Source organism: Marmota monax, unplaced genomic scaffold (assembly GCF_021218885.2).
Source record: "Marmota monax isolate L192 unplaced genomic scaffold, Marmota_monax_Labrador192_F-V1.1 WCK01_AAM20220418_F8-fsc00129, whole genome shotgun sequence".
Lineage (NCBI taxonomy): Eukaryota > Metazoa > Chordata > Mammalia > Rodentia > Sciuridae > Marmota > Marmota monax.
Genome location: NW_026693811.1, coordinates 2561420 through 2586496, shown reverse-complemented (window position 1 = coordinate 2586496; position 25077 = coordinate 2561420). Strand labels below are relative to the sequence as shown.

General features: G+C 32.9%; 1 protein-coding gene across 2 annotated transcripts in view; it reads right to left on the bottom strand.

Moving 5' to 3' along the window:
- Nucleotides 1–529: 529 nt before the first annotated feature.
- Nucleotides 530–25077, bottom strand: part of Psmd14 (proteasome 26S subunit, non-ATPase 14) — a 104975-nt gene continuing 80427 nt past the window's right edge. For both annotated transcript variants that reach the window (XM_046462276.2, XM_046462275.2), the window contains 4 exons: nucleotides 19431–19505; nucleotides 15613–15738; nucleotides 3508–3570; nucleotides 530–939 (listed from right to left, as the gene is read on the bottom strand). In XM_046462276.2, the coding sequence (XP_046318232.1) occupies nucleotides 841–939; nucleotides 3508–3570; nucleotides 15613–15738; nucleotides 19431–19505 (363 nt within the window). In that variant the 3' untranslated portion in view covers nucleotides 530–840. The remainder of the gene's footprint in view (nucleotides 940–3507; nucleotides 3571–15612; nucleotides 15739–19430; nucleotides 19506–25077) is intronic.

Here is a 25077-nt window from a genome sequence, read left to right as displayed (position 1 = left end):
TGTTTTTCTCCATCAGAAAACTGAGTATTTCTAAGTTAGTTTGGGAAAGATGAGAGGAAAAAATATTGCTCATAAACTTATGTTTTCTAAACTCACACCATGGCTACTTTTTTCATTTTGCTTTGAAGACGACATTGTATACTTCTGTGGCTATCTTAGATGAAAATCTAGAAGAGTTTCCAGCATGCAGATCCTAGAAATTTCAAAATTATTGGTGGAATGTACTCTTTTAAAATATGAACAATTCTAAATAAAAATTGCCCTTTTCTTCTTAAATGTACTCCTCTGAAATCCTGAAAGTATATGCTTTTAATAAAATGTCAACATTTTGGGGGGTGGGGTTACTCACTCATGAGGTAGCCACTCATTAATGGCAGTCATTTTGCATCTGTGAAGTTCTGTTATCACACTGATATAATTTTATAAGATCTTAAAATGCAAAGGGAAACATCTCTGTGTAAGATTTCCGAAGCACTGTCAAATGTTATTCTGTCAATTCTACCCAGTGCCAAAAAGACCTCAGGAGACATGGATTGTAAATGTATTTTATTTTGTAAGCAACAATCAAAATATATTTGTGCTACTGATTTCTTCAAATATTAAATGGGATATTAACCCACTTTGATGTATTCTTGCTCAACTTTGGAATCTGCAAAGACCCTAACTAAAGAAAACAGAAGTAATTGCACAACTGAGACTAGAAGTGTTACAGTGCTGCAAATGATGCCAGATGTCTTACATTTAACCAAATACACCTTCAGTGGTCCCTTGATTTTGAGCATTAGGAACAGCAGAGGAAGATACACTGAAAGTATCACTATAGTAGCTTTTTGTGTTGCTTTATTTAAATACGACGGTATCCAACATAGCTGCTAAACACTGGACAATATTTGAAGTCATAAGTACATCCACATGTTCTTCCAAATGACGTTTGGGATCCTAAAAGGGAAGGAATAAATAAGAAAAGAAAAAGAAAAAAAGATTAATCACTTTTTTTTCAATAGCTGATGAAATTAGTAACTTAAATTTCCTTAATATATTGTTACATTCTTAGGGTTTTAAAATCTTTTAAAAAGATAAGTAATTAATAAAATAACAGATTGCACAATGAAAAATTAATTTACAAAATCAGTGCTATAACTATAGAGATTTTACAAAGGGTAACAAGGAATTATAAAGCCTATTATCATCTGATTTAAAAAAGGATGCCTTTTATGTGTGTGAATATGCCGGAGTATGTGTGTATATTCTCCGCTGGTCATATTTTTTGTTTGTTTTTGTGGAGCTAGGGATTGAACCCAGGGCTTTATGCAAGCGCTCTAGAGGTAGAGCCCCAGCTCAGGTCACATTATTTTGTCATCCCTAGAGTTTGAGGGAGTGCTTTATTTGAAATAGACATATCAATAGGTAAAAGTTCAATGTGAATGCACACCACTTTTCTCCACGTTAGTAAAAATAAGAATTCTGCATAATTTTAATACCTCAATAGCTGAACTTTAAATGATTCACAAAATATTCCTGGATCAAAAGTCACTGAATTTGGAAATTTTAAAAACAATTTGGATTGATTCTAAAATTTTGTTTCATGCAGATATTTTGGAAAAATACACTAGAAAATGACAGAGGTGTAATCCTTTTAACTAAAACCTAATCAGATCTATTTTTTGAAATAGACCTAGTTAAAAATGAGGCTTAAGGGCTCAGTGGTAGAGCACTCACCTAGCATGTGTGAGGCACTGAGTTCGATCCTCAGCACCACATAAAAATAAATAAATAAAATAATGGTATTGTGTCCAGCTACAACTAAAAAAATAAACATTAAAAAAACGAGGCTTAAAATTGCATTGTAATAAAGGAAGAATTTCATCTATATTAATGTTTGATAGTGAATGGAGTATTTCAGCTAAATTTGAAAGCTTTGAAATAAAGGGTACATATTGTACACAATTTTTAAAAAGTATTAAAGCATTATTTTTTATGGGTATTGTTAAAAATCCCAAGGTTCTTAATTTTAAATAAATGCTCATCATTGGAATTATTTTTTGGCTGTGCTTTTCTATCTATAATTTCAACACACTGATTTCTTTAAACAACCCAGAGATACAATGTGCCATAAACAATTTCAAGTCACTGCACCACAATGTTATTATTAGAAAAGGGTCTTGATTCATTTTAGGTGAAAGATACTGAGAGTGACTGGTAAGAGAGAAAAGATATTGGTTTGATTCCACTATAGACAGTTTCCTTTTGACATAAAACAGACCAAACCAATGAGATACTTAGTACATTTAAATAAATGATTCTGATGACTATTAAACTTTGTCAATTATATATTTTTCAGTTTCACTTTTTAGTTCTTTTATTTTATGTGAACTATTAAATAAAAAAAGTCTACATCATGAAACTATAACCTCAGAGAGTAATTTATTCAAATAGTGAATTCCATGAAGGGTAAAGACTCCGAACTGGTGATCTAATATTATATATTAGGTTAAGATAGTGGAAAAAGACAAGGCTGATATCACATAAGTCGAGAAAATAAGATTAATTATATTTCATGGGGGGGGGCTATTTGTTTTTAAATTATAATATTCCAAATGTACTAAGATTTTATTTCCTGATTTATGATATATAATAAAGTCAAACCTTTGCCCCTTCCATTCTGTTAGGAGTAATTGGTTTTATAGTGAATTGGTAACTCATTTATCAGTTATCTACATTACTTCTTGTGGCAGCTGGGTGATTCTTAGAGATTTCCCATCCAAGAATGGTCCTGGCCCAAACCTACATAGCTTGTGAGATGTGATGGGATCAGAGCATATGGTAGGATGGCTGAAAGCAAAGACAGCTTAGTGTCTTGCATCTGAAATATCATGATTCTGCCAACATCAGCAATATGATAACCATGTTCCATGAAATGGGGAAAAAATGTAATCAACATTCTTTAAAAAACAGTCTAATTAATCTGTAGATTCCTTTAATTGGTTGGTGTTTTCCCCCCACCCTTAGATAATAGCAACTAAAACATATCTTTCATCTTAGAAAAGTCAAAGAACAAATACTTAAAACCATTTCTTTTCATGCATTATAACCAACATAGTTCTAACATTTCTCAGATACATTACCTATATATTGATAAAATAATTCATTAAAAACGGTTAAATATAAAATAACCCTACCATTCTATTATCTTACATGATCTATAGTAAAAACAATATTTGCATAATTAATTCAGGACAAAATGCCCTAATTAATTTCTAGTAAATAATTTTTACTAAAGATAGTATATCATAGGTATAGATTTATGATTTATTCTCTATAGATGGCAAAGAGAATTTAACATCAAATAAATTCAGTGACCTTTAAAATTAGTATCATATTCACATGAGAGAAGAAAATGTAGAATGAACAGACAGGGGGAAAAAATTTACATAGGCCCTAAAATAGTTTTAACTCAGTAAGAGCAGGTTATTATGAGACAGTATAACTGATTATAGTACACCTCACCTGCTTGCCAACATTCTTTATTGCCAGCTGTTCAGGTGTCATCTTATCTTCTTCTTCTACAGCCTGTGAATAAAACACAAAGGACAGAGCTTCAAATTCTTCATTTACATTTCCCTCTGAAAAATAATCACCAAAATAATGGGGATCATAATTTTCATTCATAAAACCTTTTACTCAAAAAATTTATTGCACAAAAAACCAATTTTACTAATCTTCATAATAACTTTCAGGGTAATGAAAGTTATTACTGCTATTATTTGAAAACGATGATTTCAAACAATTATTTGAAAACAGACTTAGGAAATATGTAAATGGTATTGAAAATATCAAACTTGATCATTAAATGGTAGTATTAACTGCATGGAGACCATTATTGAATTCTTTGAGAGGTAGAGGGAAGTGGAAGTAAAGCTGCTTTATGGCACTGTGGTACTAATTATGCTCTATCATCTTTTCCTACTTTTACAAGTAGTTCTCCCTCAAGTTCCCATTTCTTTATCTCCTTTATTCTTGTCAATCCAGCCTGCATATATACAGTATATATTTAATAGCACTTAGGATCAAAGGAGCTACTGACATTTGAACTACTTAATAAATCACATGTTAATCTCATCATATCTTTAAATCTCTTCTGGGAAAAAAAATTGCACTACTCTACATGAGGAATCTTTAGTAACAATAAAGAAATCTGAAGTTTTTGACATCAAAATAATTAGGGGCTGAGGATGTGGCTTCAGGGTATAGAGTGTTTGCCTAGCATGTGCAAGGCCCTCAGTTTGATCCTCAGCACTCGGCGGGGAAAATTACCTGAATCATGTAAACAAACCACTTTACACTACTTTCAGAGTTAGCTGTAAACTCTTGTGTATGACCACAAGCTTCCTAGCATAATAATTTTAAAAATCATTAAAACATTTACAATATTTATATTAGTATTCATCTCCCAATAATGGCACAAAATACAAAATCTTTATTAAGAATCCTAAGCTTAAGGAACCTTCTTTTTAACAGTTTGGGTCCCGAAGTCCTGAAGATAGCACTATACATCAGGAGAACTTGTGGTCTATGATTTTTTCATAGCATCTGATGATTGCAAAACAAAGAAAACTTTATGATTGCCAACCTCAAGAAATACTACCTCAGCATTTACCATAAAGATGGTTACAATAAGGGGTGAAATAGTAGTGGCAGAAAGCAGGAAACCAAAATCCCAGTGAGGGTTAGATTTGGATACTCTAAACTTAATAATCTCACAGCTGCCAAATTTCTTCATGTGTGAACAATGAACATGTAGGAAACGCAATCATCAGACATTTCCCATAAACTGGGAAGTTTGGCTGCATTTCACACCTTCTTAATAGTTTTGTAAACAGAGAACTTGAAAATGAGCAAAGATGGCAAGTGTCTAATTTTATAAATGGACAAACTATCTAGAGAATTTTTCCCAATAGAACCTGCCTAAATAGAAAAGATGGTGAATAAGTATTGTATCTACTTATTACTAGAGGATACATCATTAGAAATTACATTAATGACTCATAAACCTGAAAGAAGGAAAAACAAAATTTAATAACACTCCAAATCTAAAATTCCCTAGACAGAGAATATGTTCATTTTCAGAGTCAGATGTCACTCTATTATTCTCAGCTAGTTATGAAAGTATTTCCTAACTAGGAAATTGCTTCTACTTTTCAATGTTTCACATAAACAGAAACACTGACATGCATTAAGAGTTTTTCTTTCTAAATTTCTTTTACAAATTGTGACATTAGACTTTATTGACTTAAAAGCATATTAGATGAATGAAACAATTCACATAAATTTGTACTACATATCCATTCAGTGTTAGTTGTCCTATGCACATGCCAATAACATTACTTACTACAGTACTGGAAGGAAGCAAGAGTTTTGGAATTTGGCTCAAACTACCAATCCACATACAAAACAGTTATTAGGAAGTATTTTGGATTATTATAAATATCAAAGGTGACAGATATACAAAGATGAAGGCCAAAAGCATTTAAAGCACTAATCTTATCTGAAAAGATAAACAGAACATAAAGAGCTCTAACAAAATTTTAAAGTCATTTACATCATTTTACCACTTTACCAATTAGTTTTTTCCATTCCCAATAATTAAAAGAGAGTTCACAAACTCTTTGCGAAGTGCAGATGGTAAAAAGTACTCCCAGCCATAGATGCCATCTGGGAAATGAGGAGCAGCTGTAGATTTAGGCATATACTAAGGTTGCAAACCCCCATGACAAAAGGAGTAAGCACATCTCTTCCATTCTAAGACAGACCAGATCATTACATCAAACCCCTAAATAGTCTCTCCATCTACCTAAGTCACCTATATCTTATCTACCATCTGGGCAAGACCAGTTTGTCTTCATTCACAGTTCTAATCTGGCTAGTCACCAGGAAAAATTAAGAAATGGTAGCAGCAGAAACAAATGAAATTCAGGCACAGGCAGTGTCCTCACTAGGGAACTTCTGTGTTTATGGCAACTTCTGTGATTTGGCTTCAAATTTTGCTTTTGCATTTGTGCTCTTCGGTTTACTCAACCAACAAAAAAGCACTGAAAATGTTTGTGGCTATTCACACTAGAAACGTTTTTAACAGTTTATCAACAAAGACCCCCAGATGGCTATCCCATCACGCACGGTCTGCACAGTTCTAAGAAATTCTTGGAATTTGGTCTGTTATATGATCATAATCCCCTCAGATGTGCCCCCTATCTTAAATAGGTTTTACTAAACCTCTTAACCTCATTCTCTTTTTTCTGTTAATATTCCAAGTTTCTCAAATGAAAAATCTATATCTCAAATTTCACCATTTTATTTTCCTTTTAACAAATGTAGATTGGATCCTTGGTGTTTACTGTCACTCTTTTAAGGCCCTCCACTACGCCAATTTCAGTTTTTTCAACACCTTTGGATTATTCCACCTGTTTTCTATTCTTTAACCCTTGCTTTTGATACCATTCTTATTCCACATACTTCTCTGATTATTCCGTTGGATTCTTTTTTTCCCTGATGACATGCTTTTTTCATTCTGTAACATGCCATGATCCCACTTAAGCACATGCTTTCTAATATAGCCAATATGGCAATTTAATGTAAAATAGGACACAAACTGTTAAATGGAATATGCTTTATTTTATTTTTTTTAACCAGTAAACAACCTCTGGATAACTGCTAGTGGATTTCAAGACAACATATTTTACTTCTTTTATGATTGTAACATTTATTTTTTACACTGAGAACAACACTGTTGTTCTATAGCTGAGAATAACACTATGGGTTATGGGTGTAGACAATGTATTTAAATAAATGGCTTTTTATAAAACACACTTGGGAAAACAAAATGAACAAATATGAAGCAATCTGAAAATTATCTGAGAAGGTACAAGAAATTTGAGTATGAATTACATCAAAGTTTTTTTTTCTACCCATCAGTATATGTTTTTTACAAATATTAACTTACTGAAGTCTGAAAACAATCGAATGATATAGTTAGTCAATATTTGATATTTAAAGACATTAGGCACTATATCCTTGGGGTACCATATACTAATTCCAATGATATTTCTTTTTTGGGGGGGCAGGTACTAGGGATTGAACTCAAGGGCACTCGACCATTGAGAGGATTTAGAGTTCTAAGTCAGCCTCAGCAACTTAGTAAGGCCCTAAGCAACTCAGCGAGACCCCATTTCCAAATAAAATACAAAAAAGGGCAGGGATGTAGCTCAGTGGTTAAGTGCCCCTGGGTTTTAATCCCTGGTACCAAAAACAAAAACAAAAAAAGTCTCAGAGATGATGAAGAGGATAATAAGTACCAAATGATAGGGAAAAAGATATTTCAAAAGTTAATATGGCTAAACCATGAAAACAATCCCCCTGCCCTGTAGTGCTGGGAGTCAAACCCAGGACTTACACATGCTATGCCAATTTCTCTTAAAGAAAAGTTTAAAAATAGAAAAGCAAAGGCAGCAAAATGGAAGAGTTAGGAAAACCAGGTAACGTATTGCCACGGAAGTAAAGGGAAGAGACTTAAGTTCAAAGGTATGAAGTACAGGCAAGGAGGCAAGGAAAATAACTGAAAAAAAAAGCAAAATCAATGTACTAAAAAAGTGAATCAATTACTTCTTTTAACAAGGTGGAAATAGTAGAAACTATCATTAGTATTCCACTCCATCAGGGAAAGGCGGTGATTCTAAGGACACTGGAGGCCAACTTCAAAAAAGGATCAATGACGGGAGAGTTCAGCCTTACAGAACGACAGGTACCAAGTATGCAACGATGAAAAATAGCTGAGGCAGGGTATGGTGTTGTAACACTTGTAATCCCAGCAACTCAGGATAACCACAAGTTCAAAGCCAGCCTCAACAATTTAGTGAGGCCCTAAACAACTTAGTGAGACTGTGTGTCAAAAAATAAAAAGGGGTTGGGGATGCAGATTAGTGGTTAAGTGTCCCTGGGTTCACAACTGCTGGTACAAAAAAAGATTTTAAAGAAAAAAAGATGCCCTTTAGAGGGCACGGCACATAGTAGCTCCTTAAAATTTATATGTTTATGTTAAGATCAGTTAATCCTAATGATTAGTTTCTTAAATAATAAGTATTGCATCCTTCATTCATTCACTCAAATATGTATTGAGCATCTACCATTTATCTGTCAGTGTGCCAGAAACAAAATGAGACTTGATAGCTGAATTCAAAGGGCTTAAAGTCAAAACAAGAAATTTTAAAAATAAGAATTAGCTTAACAGAGATACATTGGAGTATAAATAAGCATTCCAAATTGTTGATATGAAGGTCTCAATGGTGCAAGAGTGTTAAACTGAGCCCTGAATGGGAAGGCACTACAGTGACAAGGAGTGCTTTAGGCCAGGAAGCAAGAAAGAGCATTCTAAGTTTAAAGAACTGCAAATTATTCAGTAGCGCAATAATATAACAGTGGTTAGGAGATAAAGCGACAGAGGTTTAGACTTCATTCTAGGGCAAACAGAAGTCAGTCATCAAATCTTTTTAAAAGCAAGGCAGTGGCATGAACCAATTTATGTTTTAAAAATTAAGGTAAATTTTACTTAACATAAAATTTAACCATTTTAGAATGCAAACATTCAAAAACATTTAGTACCTTTGTAATGTATAATTATCGCCTCTATTCCCTAACATTTCACTATCCCAATGCAAAGCTACTTAGTCTATTACTTCCTACTCTTCCCTTGCCCAACACCCTGGCAATCAGTAATCTGTTTTCTGTTTCTGTGGATTTGGATACATCACATAAATGGATCACATAAGGAGACCTTTTATTCCTGGCTTCTTTCATTTTTGCTGCCCATGTATTAGAGATCCACCCACGTGTAGCATGTATGTATAGTTTATTTCTATTAATAGCTGAGTAATATTATATTATATATGCGTGTGCACATGTGTGTATTTATATCATGATTTGTTTATCCATTCATCTATTCATAGACATTAGGATGTCTCTATCTTTTGGCTATTATAAATATTGCTGTAAATATTCATATACAAATTTTTGTATGAATACCTATTTTCACTTCTTTTGTGCATATATTCAGGAGTAGAACTTCTGGGTAACTCGGTTTAACTTTCTGAGGAACCACCAATTTGTTTTTCATAGTGGCTGCACCATTTTATATTCCTACCAGGAATGTATATGGGTTCCAGTTTCTCCACATCCTCAGCAACACTTGTTATTTTCCATTATTTCAATTATAGCCATGCTATGGGGTATGAAGTGATATATCACTGTGGTTTTGATTTGCATTTCCCTCAGGATCAGTGATGTTGATTGTAAAGAAGCAGTTTAGCTCATGGATTAACCTGGTAAGTAGAATGGCTTACTGATTGACTAGACAGATGTAGGGGAAAGAGGGAGGAGTCAAGAATGCTATTAATAACAACAGAACTGGTTGTAGCCATCATGTGCCAGATGCTTCACACATACTATTTCCAATTCTTAAAACAACCTTTTTTCTTTTTAATTTTTAGTTGTAGTTGGACACGATACTTTTATTTATTTTTATGTGGTGCTGAAGATCAAAACCAGGGCCTCGCACATGTGAGGCTAGCGCTCTACCACTGAGCCATAACCCCAGCCCCTTTTAATTTTTTTATAGTTGTAGGTGGACAGCATGCCTTTATTTGTTTAGTTTTTTTATGTGGTGCTAAGGATTGAATCCAGGCCTCACACATGCTAGGCAAGCACTCTGCCACTGAGCTACAGCTACAGCCCCCAACAACCTTGTTTTTGAGATAAGAAAATAAGGTTCAGAGAGGCTGACTTGTTTCTAGCCAAACAGGCAACAAGCAATGAAACTTTGGCTTAAACACAATCCTATCTAGATCTCAAAGCAACTTTTATGGTAATTAGGGAAAAGTATTACTCTTAAATGATGCACTTTGAATAATAATAATAATCATAATCATAATCATAAAGCAAAACCCAAGATTATTAGGTGACACTGAAAAGCACAAATTCTTTACAAAAATCTTATAGGAAGACTGAAATAAGTTAGACTCAGAAAGTTAAAGGTCGAATGGTTTTTTCTCATACACAGAAACCATAGCACAATAAGGGGGGAAAAGTGGGTAGAGCAGATCCCATGAAAATAGAGGGACTATCTGTGGAGTAGAGAAAGAGCACTGAAATGGACAAAATCATGCTATATACATATAAGAATATACCACAGTGAATGTATATCTATAAAGCACCATTTAAAAACAAACCAAAAAAAAAAGTAGAAAGAAGATCAGTAGAGTAGAGGAAAGGGAACAGGGGGAGAGATGAGAGAAGAAAAAAGGAAGCACTGACATCTGAAAAGGAGCAAATTATATTCCATGAATATATGATTTTGTCAAAATGAACCCCAATATTATGTATAGCTATGATGCACTACTAAAAACTTCTAAAAAAAATCAACTGAGGGCTGAAACCAATAAAGATCTGGTTTAATTTAAAGGTGGCAGAAGCACCCCGAAGCCCTAGATTTGATCCTTAGCACTGCAAGCCAAAACAAAAAAAGCAAATCATACAGGGATTCAATTTTAAAATATAATGACATACAGTAATGTGAAATAAAGATCACATGTGTATGTACATACTTTGTGTGTGTTTAACAGAAATTATGATTCAGCTTTTTGAGAAAAATTTCTAGGGCAAAATCTATCCAATAACCATCTTCTTCTTCTTTTGTAACATAACCCCGATTTTACTAAAGAACTTTGCTTCCAGCTAAAAGACCACATTACATAGACTTTCTTGCTGTTAGATGTGTCCATTTGACTAAAGTCTGCCAGTGAAAGATAATCAAAATTTCTGGGAAGAAATTTATGGGAAGAATCCTGAAAGGGAACTAATTTACCCCTGTTTTGCTTTTCCTTCTCTTCCAGCTGTGTCAAACTTAGAGGAATGTTTTGGGAGGAGTGGGAGCACTAGGGATTGAACCCACAGCCTCATGCATGGTAGGAAAGTGCACTACCAATGAACTATTCTCCCAGGGCCAGTAATGTAAAACTTAGATGGGATAGCTAAAGCTCTAGCCATGAAGCAAGAGATGACCTAAGGATGGAAGCTAATCCATGGCAAATGGAGCAGAAAGAAGGAACCTGGGTCTTGCATGACTTTGACGGTTTATATTGCCCATGAAGTACAAGAGATATCCCTTTATATTTTATTTAAGGCATTGACATTTTGAGCCAACACAACCCTAGATATAACACTTGCTGAAGGCAAAAGCGTAAAAATTCAGGAGTTACATTAAGTATAGAATTCTCTGTTTCCCACCTTAGAGGTGATACTGTTACCAACACAACATACTGACCTATATAGAGATCACTTTGAAAAAAGGGGAAAAAGGAAATAGGGTAGGGATTTCTTTTTATGTTGTTATACAATTTTATTTTTCATACTAAACCTGTTAAAGAGAGCATATTGATTTCAATAGTTAAAAAGATGGCCTCTAAAAGATGTTATTATCTACTTACACAGTAATAGTACATTTTTATAAAATATTTTTTTAATTTAAATTAAAAGGTATTTCTACTTTAACTTTTTCTTTGACTACTTAATAAGGTTATCAACGCCATTTGTCTTTCTTCAGTGAGTCTCCTAACTCATTTGCCCAACTGATTAATATTTTTACTACCTACATTTATTCTTAATTATAATAGTTCTCAAAGTTCTCTAGCTTATTCTCTTGGATTTCTATGTGTGATTACAAATGTATCATATTCAAATAATGATGATCTGACCTATTTCCCCCAATATTCATATCTTCTTTTGTTTTTCTTATCTTATTACACTAACACAAAACAAGATTTTCCTATCTGACTACTACAGTAAATGAACTGTAATCATATTTACATGTTTTATATGTAATCATATAAAAAATTCAATTTTTTATATGAAATTCAAAAATTTCTTTCAGGTTACTAAGTAGGTCAATATACCCATCTAAAAAACTGTTAAATCTTAGAATTTATGGAACTATATGCTTGGGGAAAAGGCAAGTTTTGCTTCAATGCTATTCTTTTCAAAAATGGTCTCTTTTGCAATTCATTTTTCACCTGCACATTCATTTACAAATAATGTAATCAAATATTATCAAAATTTAAAAAAATAGCAGATGCATGTTGGCATGAATAAATTAGGGGGTTTGGAATAACAGAGCTGTGGGTGTTGTAGTTCAATAACGAGAAACATCAAATTAGTAGTAATCCAGTAGAATTTCTGTGTGGTGAATTTAGACTTGAAATTGAAAACTTGGAATATAGGAATTTAATTATTTTCTAACCTTTCACTTTAGGACCTAACTGGCATCTAACAGTAATTACCTTAGTTTAAAACACCAGCCAATTAAAAAAGAATACTATGAAGAACTGGTAGCATGGGCCTTTCATTTTATATTTTAAGTGTTACTAAAAAAATCCACTGTATTTCTTTCAATCAAAGAGGGAATTACATTCCCAAATTTGGACTCTTTCATATCACAGCTTACACATTGTTTTCATTTTTTAACCAAACCTTACAAGTTTTTGAGTACTACAGAGATTTTTTAAAACTGTAAAATAGGAAAAACTTCTGTGGACGGGCAGCAGTAACCATAAATAGGTTACTTCCTGGCAGTGGTACCAATACAAATTTACTTAAATGTGTAATGTAATAAAAATCATTCCTACAGTCTGCTGAATAATAAATTGTAACATTCTATTTATAAAAGGTTAACTATTTTAAAAAATAAACTATCTCTATCTAGTCTTCACATCATGAAAAATACTAGAAAGATATAAAATAACTTACCTACAATCTAGCACTAAGTGAGTATTTCCAGTTGAAATACTATAATAAGGGTATGTTCTTCAAAGCCAAACCTAATTCTGCCAAAATTTAGTTTGTAAGAACCTATTAGATTTATTTCAAAACTGAATTACCTTGAAAGACTTATTGCTACACTTCTGTAAATCTTACACATTTGTCTCCTGGATAATAGTTTGGTTTTGGGGGTAAGAAGTGTTTAATTTAAAAGGGAAATTTTATTTTGGTGTAATATCCTATGTCATTTTAAACTATGACCCTGAAATCTTAAGTTCCAGCCCTTACTATTAAATTTTAGCCCCACGTTTCTGACCGTTTATTTAAAAATTAACTCTCTCCTTCCTCACTCCTATCTAAATTGAAAATATTAATGGTACCAACATACTTCTAGTCATTTAGACAGGAAATCTTGAGTTCATCTTTGATTCCTCCCTCTTCTTTCACCTGACTTATCCAACCAGTACCATGTTTTGTTTATCTGCCTATTAATGCCTTCATTCCTACTGTCACTAAGTTAACCCAGACAGTCAGTACCTTTTGTTTGGTAATAGTGAATAGTAAACTCCTCTTAAATAGAATTTCCCATTCAAATCTTCTCTTAAAGGATTCCTTCTACACTATTGTAAACTTATATTTCTAACGTCAGGTTCTGGGCATATCATGCCTCTGATCAAAAGTAATTTGTATCCTGATATTCCCAGAACTATTATTAGATTTTAAGAACTATAAAAAACTTAACTCTACTACTCACCCTCATGTACTATATACTCCAGCCAAGTACACTGTTTCATAAATACTCCTCCACGTACCTTTTTTACCCCCAACATTTCTCCAATCCTAGTTAATCACGACTGTATGCTCTACTTATGAGTTCCAATTTTTTAGACTTCACATGTAAGTGAAATCATGTGGTATTTGTCTGCCTGTACCTGGCTTATTCAATTTACCATAATGTTCTCCAGGTTCAATGTGCTGTTGCAAATGATGGGATTTCCTTCTTTTTAAAGGCTGAATAGTATTCCATTATGTATGTGCTTCATTTTTTCTACTTATCTGTTGATACACACATATGTTTTTGATGTCATATTTTGGCTATTGTGAATACTGCTCCAATGAGCACTGAAGTATAGATATCTCTTTGACATTTGATTTCATTTCCTTTAGATAATATCTAGTATTAGAATTGTGGGATATGCCCTATGACCTTTTTATCTACTAGGCATTGCCCATATTTACTTTGCCTATGGGTACATTCCTACATGTTTCCAAACTTACTCATCCTTTAAAGCCTTGTTCAAATGTTGTTGTTTTCTAAGAGAGAAACCTGGGACAGTATCACAACAGAAAATCAGAGCCTCTGAACTCCTATAAAACTTCTCATGTGCTTCTCTCTGTCCAACCCCATCCCCAGTCCCACTGGCACCAGGGATTGAACCAAAGGGGCACTTTACCACTGAGCCACATCCCCAGCCCTTTTTTTGTATCTTATTTAGAGAAAGGGTCTCACTCACTAAGTTGCCGAGGCTGGCTTTGAATGTGGGATCCTCCTACCTTAGCCTCCTTAGCCACTGGAATTATAAGTGTGTGCCAGCACGCCTGACTCAGGTGTTTCTCTATGGCAATTTGTACAATATCTAACTTCCAGAACATATAAATCTCTTGGATACCTTTGTTAAAATATAAATTCTAAATCAGTATGTCTGAGAATCTATATTTCTAACAAGATCCCATAAGATGATGATCCAGCTGGTCTATGGACATTTGAATACTAAGGTGTTATGGAACAGATTTTTGCCTAGTGCTCTGGTTACTTATAAACTTTTCTTACTGTCCCTATTTTCCTATAAATGAAGCAAGGCTCTCAGTTTTCCACTTCAACTTGTACAGGAGATAGTCAATAAATACTTGCAAACATAACACTGCATAATGTATAAGGGATTTTTTAAAATGCAGGCTTTCAATCCATTAGTGAGTCTGAATCTGAATGTATGATATGTATGTATACAATTACAACAGAATAAAATGGAGTTTGACGAGAAAGAACAAAAAATGTATCATATGTAATAAAGGTAAATACTGATTCATAAAACATTATAAGTTATACATTCATAAACATTTACATTTACTGGGTCAAAATGGAAACTATTTTTTATGTATGGTCTAAAAAGTTGGAAAATATATTTTGGGTTGAATTTAGGTTCCAAAAGACATGAAAGAAAGTAAGTTCCTTGAATAGCAGAGATTTTGTATGGCTTAATTTTTACCATATCCCTGATACCTGGCACATAGTATGTTTCCAATAAATATTAATAGGATTTTTTTAACCAAATGGAAAGTAGGAAAATTCATAAAACAAAATATATGCAGCAAGTAGTAAGCTGTTGTTTCTGTTCTACATTCCCTTACTCTCTGTCCCTGAATAATAAAGACATTTCAAATGTGCAACTATATTACATGTTCTATAACAGGGACTGGCAAACTAGAGAACCCATGGGCCAAAGCTGGCCAGCTGCCTATTTTAATGATCACAACCACATTCACTTGTTTACATATTATGTATGGCTGCTTTTGCACAATAGTAGTGGGTATTAGGAAAGACTGAATGACCTGAAAGTCAAATATTTACTCTCTGATCTAGAGAACAGGCCTCTGTATTTAAACTATTTATATTTATATAGTTGCTTGGTATCTAATCATATATATTTCAAAAAAAAAAAAAAAAAAAAAACTAATGTTAGAAGTAACTTTTACCTTATTGTAATTCTTGGCTAATTCCAACATCTCTTTTACCACCGACTCATTGTGTTTACAATGTTCACTGTAGTCCTGAAGTGTCAAACCTTCCATCCAACTCTTCTTATGCAAATTTAGCAGCATCTAAAAAATATAAAGAAAAAGAAATTATTTTCTTGCCTGAAGGATATTCCCCCTTCACTTGACTTGAGAAAATTCACAAAATCTTTTTGAATTAATGAATTCAAATAAATTCCTATTAGAATTCTCCTAAATTTATAATAATAATTTAAAGAGTACTCCAACCCCTGGCTTTTGCTGTCCTACCTAGAAGGTGATTCTCATCTTTGCTGGGCTTACCTTACTCTCTTCCTTAAAGACAGATGATTCCCTAACCACATTATCTAAACAAGCCATCCCATGCTGTCTTAAACATAAAACTTTCTTTTTAAAATCTGCTATACTGTAATGTGAACACCTGAAATTATTGTTTACTTGTTTACTGCATTTCTCTCCCACGAAAGGGAAATCAAAAGGGCAGGGACTCTGCCTTGTTATTTTCAAGATCATCGGGGGCTGGGTTTGTGGCTCAGGGGTAGAATGCTCGCCTAACATGCATGAGGCACTGGGTTCGATCCTTAGCACCACATAAAAATAAAACAAAGATGTTGTGGCCACTTAAAACTATAAATAAATAGATAGATAGATAAATAAATAAATAATTTTTTAAAAAAAGATCATCAGGGTCTAGATTCTAAACAATATCAAATAATAACAAACAATAGGTATCTTGTTTGAGTGGACAAATTAAATTTTTATTTTATACACAGAATTGCTAATTTTTCATGTAGTCGGGTTTCAAATGCCAAGGTAAGGAAATAAAATGCCCCACTTACTGACTGTGTGTCAGTCTTTTTTTTTTTTTTTTGCAGGGGCAGGGTGTACTGGAGATTTAACCAAGAGGTGCTTTACCTCTTAGTTACATCCCCAGCCCTTTCTTTCTTTTTTTTCCCCCAAGACAGGGTCTCACTAAGTTGCTTAGCCCAGTTTATATACCTATGAATTAAAAGCTTATACTAATCACAACGATTTCTTCAAATTCTAACATTCCATCTATAATTTAAAAACATAAAACTTTACTTATGTAAGTCATGAAGCTGTGAAGTAAATCAGATTTGTCTAGTTTGTAATCATATCAACAAATTGGGGCTGGGCTCTATATTAAGTGATCATGAAATTAAACACCTTATATCAATGCTTCTCAAACTGGACTCATGTTCGTTCTTTCTTTCTGTTTCATTTTTAGTGCTAGGGATTGAACCCAGGATTGCTTAATCACTGAGTCACATCCCCAGCCTATTTTTTAAATTTTGAGATAGGGTCTTGCTAAGTTGCTGAAAGCCTCATTCATTTGCTGAGGCTGGCTTTGAACTTGTGATCCTTCTGCCTCAGTCTCCTGAGCGACTGGGATGTAGCTCAGTGGTAGAGTGCCCCTGATTACAACCCCCTGTTTCCCAAAAGATCCAAAGACATACTTTTGAAAATGTATGGGCTCAATTTAGGAAAATCACACTAACTTGTTTAGAGGTCTCCAGCTATTTGTGATAATTTATCTTACTCTGGAAAATAACATGTATGACAAAATCACCTATGAAGTTTTTCAAGACAGAAACCTCCCTCATTCCCTTCTTATGGTCCCAGGGTTAATAGAAGAATGTAGTAAATCCCACACAGGTAACTTCAATGTCTTTGATTACTTCCCATGTTCTCCACTGATACTGTTCTAGAAAATAGATACTTAAGTAAATTTTTTCACCTAAACAAAATATTTTCATTTGTTTTTGCATGATTATTAACATAAATACTGTTTATTCTAGTATTTAACACTAGTTTTCATCCACCATGAGTTTTTTACTTTCTGGGTTCTTTACTTTCATTTATTTACTACTTAAGAAATTTTTTTATAGTTACAACTATGTATGCTATAAAGTTAACCATAATTAATGTTGAGAATTGGATTTGCTACCCCTACAAAAGCAAACAAAGAAAGTTTCAATAGAGCAAAAGGACATCTTGACAATGACTGCATAAAGATTACAATGGGACAGCCAGGTAAGGCTTGGGGTTAAGTATACAGGTTGGATGAATAAGAATAAAGGCAGGCTTTTATTACCATGAGAAGAGCTGATCTGAGTTATTAAGAGTATAAACATGGCAGTAATTAATTTATCTAAGAGTGTGAGTGTGAGTGTGTGTGTGTGTGTGTGTGTGTGTGAGAGAGAGAGAGAGAGATTAACTGGATATTACCAAATAGATGCATGACAGATATTATATTGATAAAATATTTATGTATCTAGGTGAATTTTTCACTTTGAATCTGAGTGGAATCCTTTTTCACAACCTGTAATTATTCCATTAAATTGAAAATAAGTTTTGAAAGTGTACTTCAAGCAATCAAGTAAATCTATCACAGCAGGAGACAACTTTGTGACAAATGCAAGCAGTTAGAAGACAGCTTTATAGGGTTCCCTCCTGTCAAAGAGGAACTGGTCTCTTGTTCCCCTCATTCATTACTATGTTCAAACATCTAAGTCCTTTAGGTGAGTGTATGGGTGGCTTTGGGCCTTGGTTTACGAAACTTAAATATAAAAAAGCAACCTCCCCCCACCAAAAAAACATAATATAGCATATTCTTTACCTCCAATTTAGAAATGAGATTAAAGATGGAAATGACATACTGAAAGAGGGGATAGATGTGTGGACAGCACAATTAACTCTCCTTCCCACTGTCCATAAACCAGATGCCCCCCACCCACTCCAGTAAACACCTTTGTGAGAAACAGTTTCAAGTACTAATTGTCTTGTTTGTTACTGAATTCTTATCATGTGTGTACTTCAAAATGGCTATAGTTCCCAAAACTCACTAGTTATTCATAGGAAATTCAGTGTTCTTAAAAAAACATTTTTTTTGTCCTTCCCAGAGAGAAATATAAGAAGCTAATTTAGTACAAGACTAATTGTAATAGTAAAGGGGGGAAAGTGGTTCAGATTATAATTTAAAAAAAAAAAAAAAACAAACAAAAAACCAAGCAGAATTAAATTTTGATATTAACCATGAGAAAAATTATACTAGAAATAATTCTAATAGCAGACATAAACAAAAGAATTTAAACCATCAAGATGTTTGGCATTTTTCAAAAGTAATCACATTTGAAAACTGTATTAAAAGGGACAAGAATCTAGTTTGAAATATTTGAAAACCTTAAGCTGTTTCTTTACTCTCCTTAATTTACCATAAATATATTCAAGGGCTGGGGTTATAGCTCTGTGGTAAAGCACTCGTCTCGCATGCATCAGGCACTGGGTTCGATCCTCAGCACCATATAAAAATAAATAGATCAAGATATTGTGTCCATCTACAATTTTAAAAAATACTTAAAAAAATAAACATCAAAATCTACAATGACAATTTATTCTTAGCAAATCTGAAAAGCTACATTTTTAGTAAGAGAATTATAAAAGTCAACTTTATCAGAGATGATAAATTAATCAGAAACCCCACAAAAATAACGGAAATATATTTTTAATTTATCATGAAACAAAACTGAACACTTTCATTTTCCACTTCCTCTCTCACTTCAGCACCTACCAATTAAGGAAAAACAAGTCTTTCAATAAAATATTTCTTTATTTTATGTTATAATTCATCAGGAGTCAAAATAAATATTTGGAAACAGCAGAACAGGTAAAGAAATCAAATTTAAACCATATACCAGTTAATAGTCTAAATGGTGTGAAAGATGATTTGCTCTTCTAAGACAAAAATTTAAACTTACCTTCTGTTCCAGTTCATTTTTCCGATAGTTAATAGTGATGGAGTAATAATGTCTGTTCAGTCCATGAATTAAGGCCTACATAAATGATTTAAAAAAGGATAACTTAATATTTTTCATCTAATAAATAAAATATTTAAAATTATTGATATATCCTATACACAATACTCTTATCATCTTCTAAAAAGGGTATTTTATCTTAAATTAAAACATTTTTCTCAACCACAAGTTGAGGAAAGTTTTTTGTTAGTTTTCAAGACAGGGCCTCACTAACTTGCTGAGATTACATGCGCCACCATTTCTGGTTTAGAAGTAAAGTGAAATTTAATGGAATGGGTGACACATTTTTAAAGCATGATACAGAGCCTCAGAAATTCAATTTTTTTGATAGCCTTGAGAAGACTTAGAGATAAGGTCTGATCTCATCACAATCTAAGTTTTAATTACCTATTTATAACTTTTAAGTCAGATGTAATACCTGGTGGTTCTTTGTATTTCAAAAGTTTAAAAAGCCGTAAAAATGCATGTGTTTCTTCAACCACATTAATCTGGATTTTATTTCCTAGTTCAACTTTTATCGTTTCAAATAATGTGTTCAGGCACATCTCCAAATTAACAGTGTATATTTTATTCTTTACTGTTTTTCTTGCTCATGCTCTTATATAGTGACATGCAATCTACTAACCAGAATTTTTTTTTTTACCATATTCTGTCTCTTAAGACAAATAGGCCAATCAATTATAATAAAAATGTAAGCTAATGACATAGCTATATTAAAAAACAATGATACTGGATGTGCTAAAATCAATTCACAACTGCCCAAGTATCTAACTCTAGCAACAGTGATCAACTGTGATTCAAACAGTATCCTGGGAGACCTACAGGACCCTCTATCAGTCTAAATGATGAAAATACAGAAATACAACTTAGGAGTATTTTTAACAAGTATTAAAAAAAAAAAAAAGGCTTTGGGAAAAACAGTCAAGAATCTACAGACAAAGCTAACCAAAATCACCACCAGTCTTTGATTGATGGAATTTTTACAGTGTAGATGGTGCTGAGATAGAAAAAGAAGGAGTAGGGAAGTGAACATTTAATGATCCCCCAACATCTACTTTACACATCACATCTTCTAATCTTCAGTAAGGTAGGCTGATTCCATGTGCATTTGTTCTTTTTTTTTTTTTTTTTTAAGGAAAAGGCTTTACATTTTATTACATTTAATGTAGAATCCCGATTTTTTCCACATTTTTTTATTGGTACATTATAGTCATACCTAATGGTGGAATTCACAGTCATCCACACAGTTTAACAATATGATTTGGCCAATATCATTCTTCATTATTTTCCTTTTTCCTCCCCTCCTCCCTCCTGGACTATTTCATCTATTCTATTGATCTCATTTCAATTTTCATGAGACCCCTACTACCCTAAACTTTCTTTTCCTTTTTCCTCTTTAGCTTCCACAATGAGAGAAAACATGCTATCCTTGATTTTCTGAGTTTGGTTTAAACATAATGATCCCAAGTTCCATCTGTTTTCCTGCAAATGACACAATTTTTTTATTCTTCTTTATGGCTGAGTAAAATTCCATTGGGCACATTTTCACTATCCATCATCTAGTGATGTACATACTGTCTAGTTCTATGGTTTAGCTATTGTGAATTGTGCTGCTATAAACATGGGTATGCATTTATTGCTACATTATGACGACTTTAATTCTTTAGGATAAACACCAAGGAGTGCTATGGATGAATCATATGGTGAGTCCATTCCTAGTCTTTTAAGGACCTCCATGTTGATTTCCATAGTGGTTGTGCTAATTTACAATTCCACCAATAGTGTAAAAGTGTTCCTTTATCTCCACATACTCTTGAGCACTTAAAATTGTTGGTATTCTCAATGGCTGCCATCCTAATTGGAATGAGATGAAATCTCAGTATAGTTTTGATTTTCATTTCCCTAACTGCTAACAATGTTGAACATTTTTTTCACATATTTATTGGCCATTTGTATTTCTTCTTTTGAGAAGTGTCTATTAGTTCATTTGTCCATTTATCAATTGTGCTATTAGGTTGTGTTTTTTGTTTTGTTTTGTTTTTAAAGAGAAGGCGAACAAGAAGAAGAAGAAGAAAAAGGAAGAAGAAGAAGGGGGGAGGAGAAGAAGAAATTAAGAATATCTATTAAATCCTTATTCATTTCAAAGTGAATTAAATTTCAATGCATGAAAATATTACATTGTATAGATCTTTAATCTAAACTTATCTTTGTGTATTATATGAGGTGTATCTTCCGTGTAGAGAGTTAGAAACATGTGCCCAATTCTGTAAGCAGACAGTCTGGCTGGAGAGTGGAGCTCAGATTGAATGTCCCTTCATCCAAGCACCTTTATGTAATGCATTATCTGCCCAATTCCATGTGGTGATGTATCAAGTAACAATTGTGACCAAAATATATACACAAAAGCCAACATGGTAGACAAACAGGTCTACATTTTAGATAGTAATTACACTGCTAAAATAAACAATTTGGTATCTGAAGGCACTACCTTCTTGGTTTTCAATTAAATTATTTAGATAAAAGTAATAAGACAAACACAGACAGAATTAAAAGACTAAAGATAAAACAAATTTAACTTTAAATCAAATGATATACACAGTCTTCTAATTTTATTTGCTCATCTGCTGTGTACTCCAGTGAATTCATCACAAATCAGAGAAAATCGTTGTGAGCTTTTTGGTCTCATGTAAATGGTCTCATGTAAAGTAAACTGCACATGGCCAGTTTACTTCTAATTATGCCTCTATACACTCCCTGCTGTGGAAAGCATTATAAAACACACAGCTTATGAATTATATATAAGCAATTGGTCCTTGATAGGCTTGAAACACTATATGCTCTTAAAAATATCTGCTTCATCTAAAGATAAATTTGTTTGCCTTATTTTACATTAATAAACTGGAAATATGGTGCTAAACAATATCCATTGAATCACATTCTAAAATGAAGCTTTCTATATATAAATAGAACAACTCATAAAAAAAACAAAACATATTTTGTGGTTGCCTCCATAGTAGAGAACTGGGTTGCAGAAGGTAAAATCAGAAGGGAAAGTTTTTACTAAATGCCTTTTTAGGTCTTTTGAATCTTGAACTATATGACACATTATCTATGCCAAAATTAATTAATTAGATTCTCAACTATTATATAAAAGAATTAAAAGATGTGGTTATGACCATCAGTTCTTATATTAAGTGACTGAATTAGGAACAACTCAATTTTCTGGGCCTTAGTTGCTTTATCTACAAAACGACAACAGTTTCCTGGGCAACTGTCTTACAATGGTGTATCTAATAATTATCAAAATAATGTATGCAAGTAGCTTAACCCTACTACACAATGCAACTGTACTGAGAGCTAAAAGCCCTATACTTACAAGCTCAAAATGCTTGCACATGCATCTATGCATCAACATTCTCTAAATTACGTGAGTCTGACAATCTTCAGATTTATTGCAACACTTTTATCTGAAATGTCTGAACAGTTTTTAATGGAGTAGTTCTACAAATTAAGTTACCAAAATAAATGTTTATTAACACTCTTAATTCTAAACATTTAACAACAGTAAATATTCCGAGTACAAAACAATATAAAGTCTTACACATTTATACAGAAGCCTATAGTACTATATAAGTGTTAAAACTTTTCCCTCTTTACCAGGATTAATAGCTTCTCCTTTATAACACATGAAAGTGTAAATAAAATCTGCCTATTAGCTACTTCAACATTATCACTAATATTTTAAAAATAACAATTTCTAGCCAGGATTGGTGGCACACACCTGAAATTCCAGCTACTCAGAAAACTGTGATAGAGGATGACAAATTTGAAGCCAGGCTGGACAACTTGGCAAGACCATCTCAAAAAAAATTATAATATTTTAAAGCAGGATGCTTTTTTAAAGAATACTGGATCCAGACGTAGTTACACATGCCTATAATCCCAGGCAGTGGCAGAAGGTATGCTAGTTTGAGGCCAGCCTGGACAACGTAGTAAGAACTTGTGTCAATATATTAAAAAAAAAAAAAAAAAAAGGCTTACAGATGTAGCTTAGTGGTAGAGCACCCTGGATTCCATCCCAGTATGGCAAAAGAAAAAAACTCTAAAAATATTTTTGTTTCACTGTAGAAAGTTTAAGAAGTATGGACAAGGAAAAACAAGAAAATAAAATTCTATAATTCTATCACCTAAAAGTAATCAATACTAATGTTTTGGTGTAAATACACAGGCACAGTTTATAAAATTGTATATTTACAAAATGAAGAATTTGTATATCTTATTTTATAATCTCTTTCATAATATATTTTGATCTTTCCTTAAGTAATATACACGTAATCATAATACTCCCCTACCACTTTAAGTATAACAGTAAAGAAATAGAGTTAGAAAATCATTAGTGAACGCCAGCGTGTACTAACAGCTGCTTTCAGACTTCTACCCCTACTACTTGAGAATTCGCTTAAGAGCACCAGCTAACTTTCCCTTGAAAATAAAAGGCATTTCTGAAAAGCTTTTAATCCCCATGTTAAAGATTTCACTAATATTACATTAAAATTATTTTATGGTCATTACCATTTACTTCAAGCTCTTTTGGGTTGCTTTCTTTTTAGTGTGTCTTAGAAAAATAAGAAAGTTTTTTAAGGTATGGCTTTATTCAGTCATTTTCTGGCTTGATCCCATTTGTGTGTTTTTGTATTGAAATTGTCTTAAAACTGTAATGCACCCAGCTAGATGTCATTCTGATGGGCGCTATACAAACTGTGAAATAAATATATCTACAGATTCTAATTGGAAGGCAAAACAAACTAAAATGAAAGGAAAAATATTGATGCTGTAGCTATTATATATACATAGGTGGTTTAACTCACATTCAGAATCTGTCTCATAAAGTTCACCAAACTAAGACTATAACTAAGGGTTAAAAATATAAGTGGACTGGTATAGAGTAAAACAGATTTTAATATTGATTTAACTCAATTTTTAAGGTTAAAAAGCAGTGTTTTATTAAAAAAAAAAAAGAAAGAAAGAAATCTGCAACAGGTGGCTGTTGACTTACAATTAGGAAAAACTTCTGGCAGAAAATACCAGTAATCACAATGATTTTGGATTGGAGATGCTACTTAACCTTTTATAAAAAATAATGAAGCAGTATGACTTGATGGGAGTTTATAAGAAAGGTCATTATCACAAGCTAAACAGGTCCAATAATATATTCTCTTGGAACATACAAGTATGGGCTTGTCTATCCCCAATCAAAATCACTGGTAGCTTATTTCATACTCATTATATTCTGTAATCTTCCCTAAGTTATAAAAAAAAATTTTTTTTTTTTTCAAAAGCAACACACCTCAATCCTTTGAAACAAAACATTTCACTTTGATGAAGATTTCGGATGAGTGGTTGCTACAAAATCAAGTGTTTAAAAGTACCAAGTTATCAAAGTGTAACCAACACTTAACCATGGTTAACTGTTAAAGCCACAATTCCCCAAAGACAACCTTATAGAAGAACGAGGTGTCAGAAGGGGAACAGCAATAACTCCTATGTCTTTGTCTTATGTGTTCTATTTAACCAAACGTGTTATTTTTGT